General features: G+C 53.1%; 2 protein-coding genes across 2 annotated transcripts; one reads left to right on the top strand and one right to left on the bottom strand.

Annotated features, from left to right (window-relative positions):
* Positions 1-395: 395 nt before the first annotated feature.
* On the top strand, positions 396-3,663 carry LOC117645660 (nuclear pore complex protein Nup85). Its single transcript, XM_034385949.1, has 11 exons — positions 396-577; positions 796-1,004; positions 1,085-1,248; positions 1,332-1,612; positions 1,697-1,819; positions 1,926-2,254; positions 2,332-2,549; positions 2,640-2,858; positions 2,950-3,049; positions 3,127-3,253; positions 3,362-3,663. The coding sequence occupies exons 1-11, from the start codon at positions 500-502 to the stop codon at positions 3,515-3,517; spliced, it is 2,004 nt and encodes a 667-aa protein (XP_034241840.1). The 5' UTR covers positions 396-499; the 3' UTR covers positions 3,518-3,663.
* Positions 3,664-7,356: 3,693 nt separating this feature from the next.
* LOC117646516 (BAG domain-containing protein Samui) lies at positions 7,357-13,136 on the bottom strand. Its single transcript, XM_034387525.1, has 4 exons — positions 13,013-13,136; positions 11,827-12,119; positions 9,292-9,563; positions 7,357-9,253 (listed from the first exon to the last, which is right to left on the bottom strand). The coding sequence occupies exons 2-4, from the start codon at positions 11,980-11,982 to the stop codon at positions 8,041-8,043; spliced, it is 1,641 nt and encodes a 546-aa protein (XP_034243416.1). The 5' UTR covers positions 11,983-12,119; positions 13,013-13,136; the 3' UTR covers positions 7,357-8,040.
* Positions 13,137-13,228: the final 92 nt, after the last annotated feature.

The raw sequence follows: 13,228 nt of genomic DNA, 5'->3' as shown, positions 1-13,228 counted from the left end.
ATATACAACGATTTTGGCAATCAGTAAACATCAAAAGAGTTCAGAGGGAAGAAACGCCTGAAATAATTAAGAAGCGTATTTAATGTAAATCGAAAGCAAGAATATATCACTAATCAATCAAATTTTTCTATTTTCCATGAATGAATTGGGTGCCACTTTGACCTGACTGGTGAAGGGCGGTAATTTCAAAGTGTATGAATGAATGGACTTCTTGACAGCAGCCTTATATTTCTTTATTAAATGTGCGTTTTATAACAAGGATAACTTCATAAACAGGGCATGGAATCAAACGATTTTTTTTTCGTTCACGCTTCTTAAAATCTCTGCGATCCTTATCAAATCAAAGTGTCCAAGAGAGAGCGAGACAGACAGCGCGTGCAAATAAACGTTTTAGACATTATTGGCAGATTCATCGGCGGCGGCCGGCAAGTGAAAAACCGCACGCAACGGCGTGAGCGCCAGTTTCTTTGAATTAATTGGAGTTTCTAAAGTGTCAGACATGGACGTCGCACTGGCATTGAAAGGGCTTCAATTCAAAATCAAAGGAAGCGCAGAATTGACTGCAAACCATGGAGCTGTGAGTGTTTTAAATAGTATTCATTGAAGGCTTATGACAGTGTTGGGTTATGTTTACGTTTGCCAACACCGGTCTTATTCGTATTCTGGAGTAGCCCGATAGATTTTTCTCTTCAGAATGTATTTAAATGCCATTGTTCAATGATCTTGTTTTTATTTTAACATCCAGTGTACAAGTTCTGTATGTCTTAACATGTGTTTATGATTGGTTTGTTGTAGCGCTCTGAAGATGATCTATCCAAAACTCTTGGTATTTCTGCTAAATGGGCTTCTGATGCAAATAAAAATTCCATCCTGTTTGACCCTTGCTTGAGGAAATTGGTGAATGAATCTTGTGGCACCTTCCTTAGTGGTCAAAAGTTAGCCCAAAATTTGGACAGCGGTGGAGACCATGGGCCTGAGTTATTAAAGCTCAGCCGACGATACAGGCATGTCTAATTCAATATTTTTATTTGCTATGCTAAATAAGTGAGGCATTAAAATTATAATAAATTCCATTTTGGTTTAGGTCTATTATTAGGGTTTGTCTGAACAATCTTTATGACATGGTAGAAAAGTCAAACCACAGTGAAAACCTAAAAGCAAGTTATTATGTGGATGTCGTGAAAGTTCTTGATGCCATAGAATTGATCTGGCATCTGTGTGAAATTTTGTTTGTTGATGTTGTACCAGGTAATAGAGATTCTGAATTATTTTGAGTCTGCATAATTCAGTTTTAATTACAGAATATATTAATAAGATTTATGTTCGTACAGGTAACATTCTATTGCCACAGTTACTGGAATGGGTTCGATTCCACTGTCCTCAAGCAGAGAGGAAAGCTGCCTTGCTGCTTCAAGCTGGCACTGAACGGGTTGAAGCTGGATTTGAAACAGCTAGTGCTGAAAAAGATCCCGACTATTGGAAGACGACCATCGGTGTCCTTCTTCAGGGACGCATTGATGCCACCAGAGCATTACTTGTTTTACATTCCGATGCAAGAACTGCTCCTTTCCAAAATGCTGATGTTTGTTTGCGCACCATGCCCCTCTACAATGTAAGTCAATTATTCTCTTGTTTTCTGATTGATCTTAACAGTCTTCGGCCTTTTCTCCTTCATAAGACATGGTTTGGTTTTAAGGTTCATGGTGGCACAGCAGTCTCTGTTTTCAATGCTCAATGGTCTCATTGGCAAGCAGATGTCAGAACCAAAGTTGAAGATGGAGTGTTTGCCAGTAATTCCGACCTCGAGCTTATCATGAAGGTAAAACAACTATTACATAGTGACCTTTTCAAAGAGGGTGAAGTATTATTTTAGCATGAAGTGGTTAAAATATTAATTAACATAATCTTTTTGGGGTGAATTTCAGATTGTTTCTGGTGATATGACAGTAATGGATACCATCCGCAGTTATTGTGGAACCTGGTACCAGCTGATGACAGCAACCTTGTTTTTCTCCGAACCCACTGTGAAATCATTTGACCTTAGTTACCATGCTGATCATGCAATGCGAGCATTTGGCAGCACTTCTGAAATGCAGGATTTGGACAAGTTGATTCTTCTCTTATTTGAATCAAATCCTCTGGAAGTTATTCAAGAACTGCAGAAAACGGCAGATAATGGGTGGTTTGCTGTGCATTTAACCAATCTCCTCTACCTCTGTGGTCGTTTGAACATTTTTGATAGCAACAAAGTGAAGTAAGGCTTTTTTTAAGAGGTCAACCACTTGGGCTACTTGTTTTGTCCTGGTTTACATGAATTTTCTAATTTCACAGTGTTGCTCATCAGCTGCATGAGCATGTCCTCCTGGATTATGGCACCATGTTAATGGCACATCCTTCACTCTGGCAAGTTGGTGTCAGCTATCTGGACCATTGTCCTCCCCAAGGGCTGGAACGCTTGGAAGTCCTCCTCCCTGCAATACCTCTTACATCTGAGACTCGTGCTCTTAAAATCATGCAAATTGCCCATGACAGACGTTTAGGTTCAGTTGGTATGAATCTCTTTTCAAATTTTCAAAATAATTTATGCAATTTAATTTGTCGGTAGATGTGTTCATTATTTTTCATGATGTTTATTTCAGTTACCACTGTTTGCAAAGTTATGGCATCGAAATCTCTCAGGCAGGAGCGACTGGGAAATGCCCTAGCATGGGCTCTGAGGTCTATGGATGCCAACTTAACCAATCACCTTGCAGACAAGTTCCTAGCAGGTTTTGCTTCCAAAGGAGAGTTTGAAGCTTCTGACCTCTTAGATAATTTGGGTTCTTGTATGCTTGTGAGTGATCGTCTCACTTTCTTAGGTAAATATTTTCTTTTGACTGAATCCAATATTTTTATTTTTAACTATTTTCTAACAAACTGAAGTTTTGTTCATAAATGTATTGATTTTAGGCAAGTATTGCGAATTCCACCAACTATACAAAGCTAATGAAATGAGAGCTGCTGGATCACTGCTTGTATCACTTTTGAGTTCTCATCTTCCACCTAAGAAGTAGGTTCATCCCTATTGAAGACTCCTTAAAATTTTCTTTCTTGCTTTTGTATTTAATTGTTGCACCTTTTTTTCAGTTTCCAGCTAACGCTACTCATGCATGCTGTACCTTTATTGGAATCAAGAGAGTTAGTGTTGACAGCAAATGACACAGATATTCTCTTGTCTTGCTTAGAATTATTAGAGACAGAACTCTTAACACAGGTAATTTTTACTTCATAGCTAAGGGGTCCATGGTGAAATGGTGTATATTTTTATACCAAAGTGTTCATGAGAACCTCAGCTTTTTAATAATTCAAATTTGGATTGCAGGTGGACCCATCAAGTATATCCAAAACTCTTGATGCAGCTACCAAGGAAAAAATTCAAATCATTCGCTTGAGCCTTGCTCGCAATCTGTCCAGAGCCATTATTATCGAGGGCAGTGATGTCCCAAACACCAATGCAAGAATGGTAAATGCCTCTTAATATCTGCAACTGTACAAACAATTTATACTTGGTCTATTCTGTGACCACTTTGGCTATAACCTAATCAATTTCATGTGAAACTCTCTGGTTTTAATTTTACTGTAATATAAATAAAATGGATCAATGTAGCTCAGCCTACCAATTTATATTGTTTTGTCCTTCCCATATCTGACACACCAACTGAAAATTTTGCCACTGCCCTAATGCACCGTTATGGCCAACTCATCTTTGGGGTTTTGAGACCCAAACGGGGCCGTTTGAGCTCCGCGACGCCAAGTAAGCGCCGACGTGCTAGCCAATGGGTACCTGCAGACTGATTCCGAGAGTCGTTTTCGTCGCTGTCTCGGCTCGGCAGGCCGCGTCCGCGTCGCCGCGTGACGTGTCGGCCGGCTGTGCCATATAAGGGCACGGACCTTCCCGCCACTCGCGCCGCGCCCTGCCCCACCTCGTCGCCCCGACCCCGCGACGCGCAGCGAGAGCCGAGCCGCGACGCGCCGTGAATCAAAGCCATCAAAAGCGCATCACACTCTGAAATAAAATCATTTTTTGTGAACTTGAGATGAGACCGTTTGAGTTGTTTGAGCTTGCTCCGCAGCGAGTACCCACGGTCGAATAGATGTGTCGTTGCCCCGCCGCCGGTCCGCCGCCGCCGCGTGCTGAGCAGCCTGATTCCGAGTCGTTTCCGTCGCTCTGTCTCTCTCGCACCCATACGAGACGCCCCATGAGCGCGAGAGAGACAGAGCGACGAAAGCGGCTCTCGGAATCAGTCTGCAGGCCCTTCCTTCCTTTCTCGCCGTGGCGGCCGAGGTGGCGGCCGAGGTGGCGGACCGGCGGACGTCACGGCGCGTCCTGTCGGTGTGGCGGTGACGCCTGACGCCGTGTTGACGGACGATGACGTCACCGTCCCAGCTGAGCACGCGTCGCGCCCCGTCGCGCGTGCCGCGGAGCGGAGTGCCCAACGCCTTGCCCAACATGGTGACCCCGGGCCGCGGCCCACGCGAGCGGCGGCACGGCGAGAACAGGTGACGAGCCAGCCACCCAGCATAATCAGTATCACCGGCTGCTGACTGATTCCGAGAGGCGTTTTCGTCGCTCTGTCTCTTTTGCGCCTGCACGGGACGCCCAGAGTGCGAGAGAGACAGCGACGAAAAGGACTCTCGGATTCAGTCTGCTGGCTGCGAACGCGACCGAGACAGATCGAACAGACGCGATGTAAACGACACGGAAAAGGCGGTGCTGCGCGTGCTGCGTGCTGCGCACTTCGGGGACTCCGGGCGGCTCCGGCTGCGGACTGATTCCGCCGCTCCGTCGTCCCTCTCGCACCCATGCGGAACGCCCATCGAGGGCGAGAGGGACGGAGAGTCGGAATCGCTCTGCAGTTTGATGTTTGCCGCGCGTGCCCCGCGTGGGCGTCGCTTCCAGGACTCCCAGGACTTCCAGGAGGACCGCAATAACAACCCGCACTTCCTGACGGACTCTGGGACGCTCGGACGGATGAGAGGAGGGGGAGGCTGTGGATTCCGAGAGTCGTCCTCGTCGCTCTGTCTCTCTCGCGCTCATGGAGCGCCTCGTAGAGATGCGATAGAGACAGAGCGACGAAAACGACTCTCGGAATCGTTCCGCAGGGTCCGGTGGCGGTCCGGCCGCGCTTATTTGGAAGCGATTCCTCTCGGACGCCGTGACGTCACCGCGCCGCCAAGCGCGCCAAATCCTCGGCGGGACGGTATTTGGCGATGACCGCGGCGAGAGGCGAGAGCCCCCCGCAGGTGACTCGACCGCGTGGCGACACGCAGTGCACACGCAACCCACGCACTGGGCCAGCACTCCGAACTATCGCTCTCGTCGCTGTTTCCCTCGCACTTTTGGCGCGTCCCCGATAGGTGCGAGGGAGACAGAGCGACGAAAGCGCTAGTTCGGAATCAGTCTGCAGCTCAAGAAGAAAGTGCCGCGGGGTCCTGAGCGCGCCTTGCGAGGCCCGTCGAGCAGCAGAGTGTCGCGCGGCTGGCCTACCCTGGCCTCGCAAGGCGCTCGGAACACCGTCGTCGCGGACCTGGAAGTTGACCTGCAAGTTCATTGGCCCTACCTTGTCTGTATTCAGCCCCGACCTGAGCCCCAGCACTCCGAGCCCCACGCTGACAGCGACTTTCAGACGACAAGGGCTAAGTTCGGCCTACCTGGGAGCGCCTTAGGCAAGCCCGCCGAGCTGGGGTGCCTTGCGGGCTGGCCTACCCTGACCTCGTAAGGCGCTCCCAGGGCCGCCGTCGTCGTGGACATGCCGAAGAGTCGCTTATGTCGCTCTGTCTCTCTCGCACCTAAGGGTACGTACACCACACGAGTGCGAGAAAGACCGAGCGATCAAAACCGACTCTCGGAATCAGTCTGCTGCAGGGACCTGGCAGCGAACCCACACACACCACCACGTCCCCGGCGTCTTGTCTTTCCTCACTGCAATGTTGTCTGTCCTCCGCCCGCAGGGTCCGCAAGGCTGCCAACACGATTTGGCGACGCGGCGCGACGCGGCGGTCCGGGCCGTGTTTACTCACAAGCCGGCGAGCCACCTCGTTTTACGGCGCCCCCGTGCGCGGCCGTGCGCGCGCTCGTATACACTGGTAATCGAGGAATGTGGCGTCACGTTCGTTTCGACGGCAATCGTGTCACGTTTGTTCCAACATGACGCAACACCAGCGCGATATCAGTCTCCATTTCGCCCGGGCCGATGCACAATAAAAGGAGCGAGTGTGACAAAATGTTGCGACGAACATGTGACACGATTCGCGTTCAATCAAATGTGACGTAATTACTTTGTTAGATTTCCAGTGTGCGGCCCCTGCCTCTGGGCCATCATAATCGTCGAGTGGCCGGGCGACGCGCAATACACGCAGATATTGGGAAATGAGATGCGAGAGGCGCGGATTTGGAGCGACCGAGTCGAGTGTCGAGTCCGCGGCCTGGCCCGGCCTGGCCTGGGGCAGGGCAGGACTGCCGCCGCACCGCGCTGGCCGCGCTGGCCGCGCCCACGCTCGTCGGGGAAGTCGGGCACGGCCGCCGCCTTGGCCGCCGCCCGATCTCGCCCGGTCTCTCTCGCGCCCCGCTCGGAACGCCCCCCAGTGCGAGCGAGACGGCGCGACGAAGCGCGGTTCGGAACGAGCCTGCAGAAGACTCGGGGCGGGGCGCGGCCGGCGAAATCCCACGCGTTCGCGACTACGTCTAAAGCGAGCCGCGCCGAGGTGGACAGCGGAGATTCCGAACAGTGCGTCGGTCTGTCTCCCTCGCACTCGTCGCGCGTCTCGTGCGGGTGCGAGAGAGACAGGCGCCGCTGTGCGGACGGGGCGCCGTGTTGACCAGACGCGGCTCGGGCGTGGTGGCGGGGCCCTGTGTGCTGTGGGACGGCACGGGGCGGCCAGCGCGTGGACTCTGCAGGCCTTATCCAGCGCGGCTCCAGCGAGGCTCCAGCCGGCACTAGCCGAGGCACTAGCCCAGGCACTAGCCCATTCATGGAGCCCTGCGGTCTTGACTTCGCCTCGCGCGTCGCCCTATCATGTCCATCAGCTCACAGAGTGCAACAGGCCTCGGCAGAGTAGCCAGCGGCGCACCTAGTGGACGCCCCGACGCAGTGTCTGCAGGCTTCGTCGCTGTCGCACCCGCCCTACTAGTCCGAGAGAGACAGAGCGACGACATCACTGGTCGTATCAACCTCCCGAAGATCAAGTGACGGTGTCTGTTGACAAAGGCGTGTCTCGACTTCGACCGCATTGCCCGACTTTCATCTCATAGAGCAGCATTCTGGTATTGAAACAAGTAGTGACGAATGTGGAAGGGGGAAAATGAAGACAGAGAAGAAGGTTTTGCACTGATGGAATTATTTAATTACTCTAATGTTATTTACAGTGTAACAAGTTTGAGAGGAGAAACAAGTGACATAAAAAATGACGTATCAGAATTACTGAAAACTATGGCGTGTTTCTTTGCTTGGAAAGCAACAATTTGTTTGAAGGGCTGATGTATATACTGCTAACACAACTAATACACAGGCATAAATATCACAGTTAACAATTTAAAAAACAAATCAGGATCGGGATAACAATAATTGTCGCACCGCGCAAGTGAAAAAGAAATCGACATCTCTTTGGCTAGCATAAAATAATAAATAACTTCATTGCTTTAAATTAAAAAAGTAACACAACATAGTGGAAAGTAATGCCCAGCGACACTCAAAACAATTCAAAAAAATAGACCTGTGAACACTCACCGGGCTCACAATATTCCGAAGCACGTTTGAGCTCACGCGACTCACTCTCCATCACACACTCCCGAAAGCCACCACTCACTTTCTTAACCCACACTTTCTCTCGAGATTGCATTTCTTTCCCACACACCGCGCGCCACTACGCGCACAGCGGACAACAAAGACGTCACTTTTAAGTTTCAGTTTATCTTCAGTCAGGTACTAGTTCCAACGAACACAATTCACTCAAACAGGTCAAGAAAAATAATTAAAAACAAAATACTGCACTGTCTCTTCACTACGACGACGCGGCTGGCGGTTGTGTGGTGTCGGCGTTGTCGGTGGCAGTGCTGGGGGCCGGGGCGGCCGGGACGGGCTCTGGCTGGGACGGTGCGGGCGCGGCGTTGGCCTCCACGGCCTGCGCGGCGTCCGCGGGGAGCGGCTGGGAGTCCGTCGGCATGGCCTCGGGCACGGCCTCCGGCGCGGCGACCGCCGCCTCAGTCTTGTCGCTCTGACTAGAAGCAGGGCCCACGTCCATGGGCTCTGCCGGCGAGGCCGGCGAGGCCGCCTTGGCCTCCAGCCTGGAGATGCACTGCTGGATGAACTTGATGGTCTCCTTGCGCGCCAGGCGCACGTCGTCGCGGCCCTCCGCCTCGATCACGTCCAGCTTGATGAGCTCGCGCGTCAGCATCTCGTCCAGGTAGATGTACCTCTTGTCCTTCTGCGTGCCGACGAACTCGTCCACGTCCTTGGACAGGGACTCCACCTCGACGCGCACCTCCTGCACTTTTTCCAGTGGGTCCTTGGGCTTGGACGGCGGCGGCGGGTGCTGCGGGGCGGGCTGCTGCGGCGGCGTCTGCTGGCGTGGAGGCTGCTGCTGCTGGGGGTATGGCTGGGGGTGAGGCTGGTGGTGCTGCTGTTGGTGGTGCTGCTGTTGGTGGTGCTGCTGCTGCGGTGGCTGCTGGTACTGCTGGCGGGTGGGCGGCGCTTGCGGCTGCGGGAAGGGCCGCTTCTGCTGCGGCGCGTCCTGCTCGTGGTTCTGTTCGCGCCACGACGGGAAGCCCATGTTGTGTCTCGAGAAGCCCTGGCCGAAGCCGCTCCGCGACGGGCCCTGGTGGTGCGGGAAGCCCTGGCCGAAGTTGGCGGCCGACGAGTCCACCTCGTCCTTGGCCATGACGGGCTCGTCGCGGCCCTCCACGAAGATGGGGATCTGGCGCACGTTGGCACCGCTGCCGCCCGCCTTGGGGGGCTGTTGCTTGGGTCCGGACGGCGGCTTGGCGGCCGCGGGGTCCTGGCTGGCCGCTGGCTGCGAGGGCTGGGGGTTGATGTCGAGCCGCGACACGAAGCGCTGGGGCCCGCCCTGGCCGGCCTGCTCGGGGGCGGGCGGCGCGGACTGTGCGCGCTTGACGCGGTCGTCCTGGCCGTCCATGGCTGCTTGTGCTTCTGCCTGCGCCTTGGCCTCGCCCAGGTCCACCGTGTTCCTCAGGCCGTGGTGCGCCAGTCCGGGCTGCGGCTGGGCTGGGGCTGCGGCTGGGGCTGCGGCTGTTGCTGCTGCGGGGCCGGCTGCTGTTCGCACTTGGGCTCTGGCTGCTGCTGGGGCTCTGCCTGGGGCTGCGAAGTGTTGGAGCCAGTCCGCTGTCGGAAGCCCCAACCCATATCCCCGGCGGCGCTCTGCTGGGGCTGCTGCTGTTGCTGCTGCTCGTACCACGGCCGCAAGCTGTCCGCGAACTCGGGGTGCTGCTGGGCCAACTCTTCCAGGCGGTGTCTGAAGTCGGGGCGGCCGCGGGACGTCAGCCCGTCATCGTCGAATGGGAACCCCGCCTGCAACACGAGCACAACACGACACGGTCAGTTGGTTTGCACTTGAAGGGAAACGGGTTCAAACACACATTCGTCTTTCCTCTGCGGCCCATTGACCCCCACGAGCCCCATTGGCCGCGCGCCCCGCCCCGACATCCGGACCGTCCGTCCGGACACCGCGGACAAAAGTAAGGCGGGCGAGGCGTGGGCGCCGCGGGCCGGCCGCGGGGCGGGGCGCGTGGCGGCGGAAGGGTGGGGGGCGCCCAGCTCAGCAGGCCAGGCTGGGACAGGCTCGGCGCGTGACTCATCCACCTGGTAAACACTGCAAATTTGAAAGGCTGACGGACGGCGCAAGCAAGGCAGGCCTAGAGGCAGGCACTTGCGAGCTCACGCGCACGCCAGCGCACGCTCGGCGGCTCGGCGCACGCACGTCAACGAGCCGAACCCTCCGACACGTTCGACGACAACCTCCCGACGGCGGCACGGCACGGCCACGGCGGTCATCCCCCACCCCGGGCGCCCCGATGACAAACGCATTTGGCACACTTCGGCGGAGTTTCCAAAGCGGCCTGACTTTGCCAGCCAGCAGCATGCACATTCCGCGGCAACGCTAAAAATACAGGGACAACTCGAAATAGACGCAACCAAGGCCCGCCGCCGAGGAGAGCCTTCGGGCCTTAGGCTGTGCAAGGCGTCGGGCCGAGCGGCAAGCCGCGGCTTTGGCGCACCATGGCGACACGCTGCCTGCAGGGCCATCATCGCTTTCGTTTCCCTCGCGCTCGTGGGGTGTCCAGTGGGGGCGGGAGACAGAGCCACGGTCTGCTGGGCGCCGTCGAACGCGGCCAGTGGACGCACCAGGGTTCAAGGGGAAGGCCAGCACGCCGTGGCATGCAGCAGCTGGCGCTCTCGGTGCCGATCCTCACCGGGAAGTACTGGGGCGGCAGGTCCACGGGGGAGGAGTCGCTAGCCATGACAGTGTGCACGACGACGTTGGTAGCACTTTAGCGGCACTGCGACGCCCAGGTGCTGATCGAGGGACTTGGACTGCCTCGGCAACTCTTCGCGACCACGGATACGACACGACACGACAAGGCGCGGGAACGACCGATTCGATTCCAGTCCTTGCTGCTCGCCAGCTTTGCTTCGACTGACTGACTGTTGTTTCAACCGGCAGGCCGAGATGCTGGGGCCCCGTCCCGTCCCATCCCCTCCCACCCCGCGGTCGCTTCCTCTCGATCCTCTCCCACTCGCAAGCCGAACCACTACTGCCCCACCTCTACCGTGTCGTCCGAAAAGTGACCGCTCCTCGCTGACCACTCCCGGACGCAGCCCAAGTACTACTGCGAATTAGAGCTGAGGGGAAGGGGGTCAGGGGGGAAGGGGGTGACTGCTAACACTGCTAACCAGAGGCGGGTCCAGTAGCAGCCTTAAGATGATGAGAACGCTCGCGGGCAAGGTGGCAATAATTGCCTATTGACGGGGGCAAACAGAGGCTTGCTTCTTAGCTTATGAGTGGCGCGCAAGAAACCGACTACGTAATGGGAAAGGGGAGGGGGGAATCCCCCCCCCCCTGCCACACTGCTCACTACTTAATAATCGTATCAACCCCGCATTGCCGGCATGATCAAAGGGTCACAGGGCATAGGCGATTTGTCTAGCTCGGTTTGGAAGCCCCGATGGCTTTAACCAACCTTAGTGGCAGGGGACCCTACAATCAAGTATCAAATTTATAGGGCCACTTTAAACCATCAAGCAAGCCAAACACTGATGAGTCTGAGAGCCATGCAGAGGGCTAATTGTGGCCGGGTGCACGCTTTGAAAACTGTGCGCACGCTGCTAGACAGCAGCCAAAATGAGAAAAAATAATTAAAATTAAATATATTAACTAATGATGAACATTAAACAAAGGGCATGGGGCTAAATTATCAAGGACACTTGAGCACTGTGGATTATTTCACAGAGAACAAATTAACCCAGCAAGGGGGCAATATGCAGGCAAACGCACACAGGAACAAACAAACACACGCGCAAGTAAAGTTCAATTGAGTAACAGTCTCAAGTGACTTCAAGGTGAACGACTGGACGACCACTCACCAACAGCACACAATAACCTCAAACTTTCACATAAAATGAGTTCCAACGCAAGACAGTCGCACAAAATGATCGGTAAGAGCAGAAAATTACACAAACAGCAAATTGGAGCACCGCCAACCCTCACCGCGGCCGCACTGGGGAAAATATCGCTTAGTTAAGCAACAAGACGGAAAGCAGCAACACGACTCACCCTCCGAAAACTAGGTGGATTTGGAACTCTTTCGAAGAACATCTCCTTGTCTTTATCCAGTTTCTTCCGAAGCTCTTCCAGTATCTGATCACCAGACTTCCCTCGGAAACGGTCACGCAGAGACGGTCTATCCTTGTCACGAAATCCGAATGACATTGTGGAACACTGTGCGTGGAACGGTTTTATACTTCAGAGGAATCTTCAAAACATGACGAGAAGTGACGAGAAGATTCTACGAGGGCAGTGCGAGCGGGCAGCCAATCACCGACGAGACGGCGGCCAGGGTGGGAAGGCTGCGACCAATCAGAGCACGCTGGGAGCCAATCCCCGGCGCGGCCGTGCCGGTACCAACATGAAATACTAAAAGGTCAACTTGTGACCACTATAATTACCAAGAAAGTCCTTTAAAATCTAGCAACTTAAGTTCAAACCACGGCATTTATTACGAAAAATCAATGAATACGACTTAATGACTGCCGAAAGATAAGTAACACTTGTGTTAGACAAGCGGCAGTTGGCAATATTCCGCGGGAAATTCAACTGAGACGGGCTTGCAAAAGGGGAGGGGGCAGAGCTCTGGAAGCTACGACGAGAAACTTCTGGGAGGTTCGAGACGATTCAGGAACACTCTAGAGGACTCTCCCGAAATCCCGAATGGTGCAGCGTACATGACAACTCTAGACTTGAGGAGACATTGATGTTCTAGGCACGGGGTACTGTCAATGAAGATTTCAATGGGCGTAATACAGAACAGAAAGTTAAACAAGTCAGCAAAACGACAAAGCTCCGCAGACAGTAATCCATTTTTTCCTAATAAAATTATGAAAGAAAATAAAGCTTCAGAGACACTGACAATCAAATCAGGGAAGTATCTTAAAAATCTGTTCATATGCAGTGGGCACAGAAAGGTATCACATAGACGTAATCGCCTTAAATCACTCATACGAGGAAAACAGTTGTCAAAATTTCTACGTCAAAATAACTTTTACCTTTTAAGACCTACAATGGAGCGGATTGATACTCTATAACTAGTCGCCAGTGAGTAAAACAAGTCAAAATCCGTTATTACAGTAAGGAAAATAAAGTACAGCATTGAAAACTAAGATCAAGTAAGCATATACAATGAAAGAGAGCTAAATCTGCAATTTAAGTAAAATGTAATTTAATATAGGACTGTTGGACATACCTGGCGCTAGGTTATGGCTCTCTGAAGTCTACCCTCTAAATTAAGATTCCTGTTTGAAACTGAAAATGATGGATGCAAAATACAGGTTTTCTAGTTTAAATCCAACCACTTTTGGGGTTAGGATTTTTCGCAGAAAGTGAGACACATGACAGGCAGTAAGCCAACCTACGGTGCGCAAAAAATAATGTTTTTGCAGAAAAATAAATTACCTAGCAA

This window comes from Thrips palmi, unplaced genomic scaffold (assembly GCF_012932325.1).
Source record: "Thrips palmi isolate BJ-2018 unplaced genomic scaffold, TpBJ-2018v1 HiC_scaffold_19, whole genome shotgun sequence".
NCBI lineage: Eukaryota > Metazoa > Arthropoda > Insecta > Thysanoptera > Thripidae > Thrips > Thrips palmi.
This window is presented reverse-complemented; position numbering and strand designations above follow the sequence as displayed.

Coding starts and splice junctions, on each gene's coding strand:
- LOC117646516 (XM_034387525.1), bottom strand. CDS start 11,982: ATGTCATTCGGATTTCGTGACAAGGATAGACCGTCTCTGCGTGACCGT. Junction 9,564..11,826: donor ATCCACCTAGTTTTCGGAGG/GTGAGTCGTGTT, acceptor CTCGTGTTGCAG/GCGGGGTTCCCATTCGACGA. Junction 9,254..9,291: donor CAGCAGCCGGCCCCGCAGCA/GCAACAGCCGCA, acceptor CCCAGCCCAGCC/GCAGCCCGGACTGGCGCACC.
- LOC117645660 (XM_034385949.1), top strand. CDS start 500: ATGGACGTCGCACTGGCATTGAAAGGGCTTCAATTCAAAATCAAAGGA. Junction 1,613..1,696: donor GCACCATGCCCCTCTACAAT/GTAAGTCAATTA, acceptor TTTGGTTTTAAG/GTTCATGGTGGCACAGCAGT. Junction 3,050..3,126: donor TCTCATCTTCCACCTAAGAA/GTAGGTTCATCC, acceptor CCTTTTTTTCAG/TTTCCAGCTAACGCTACTCA.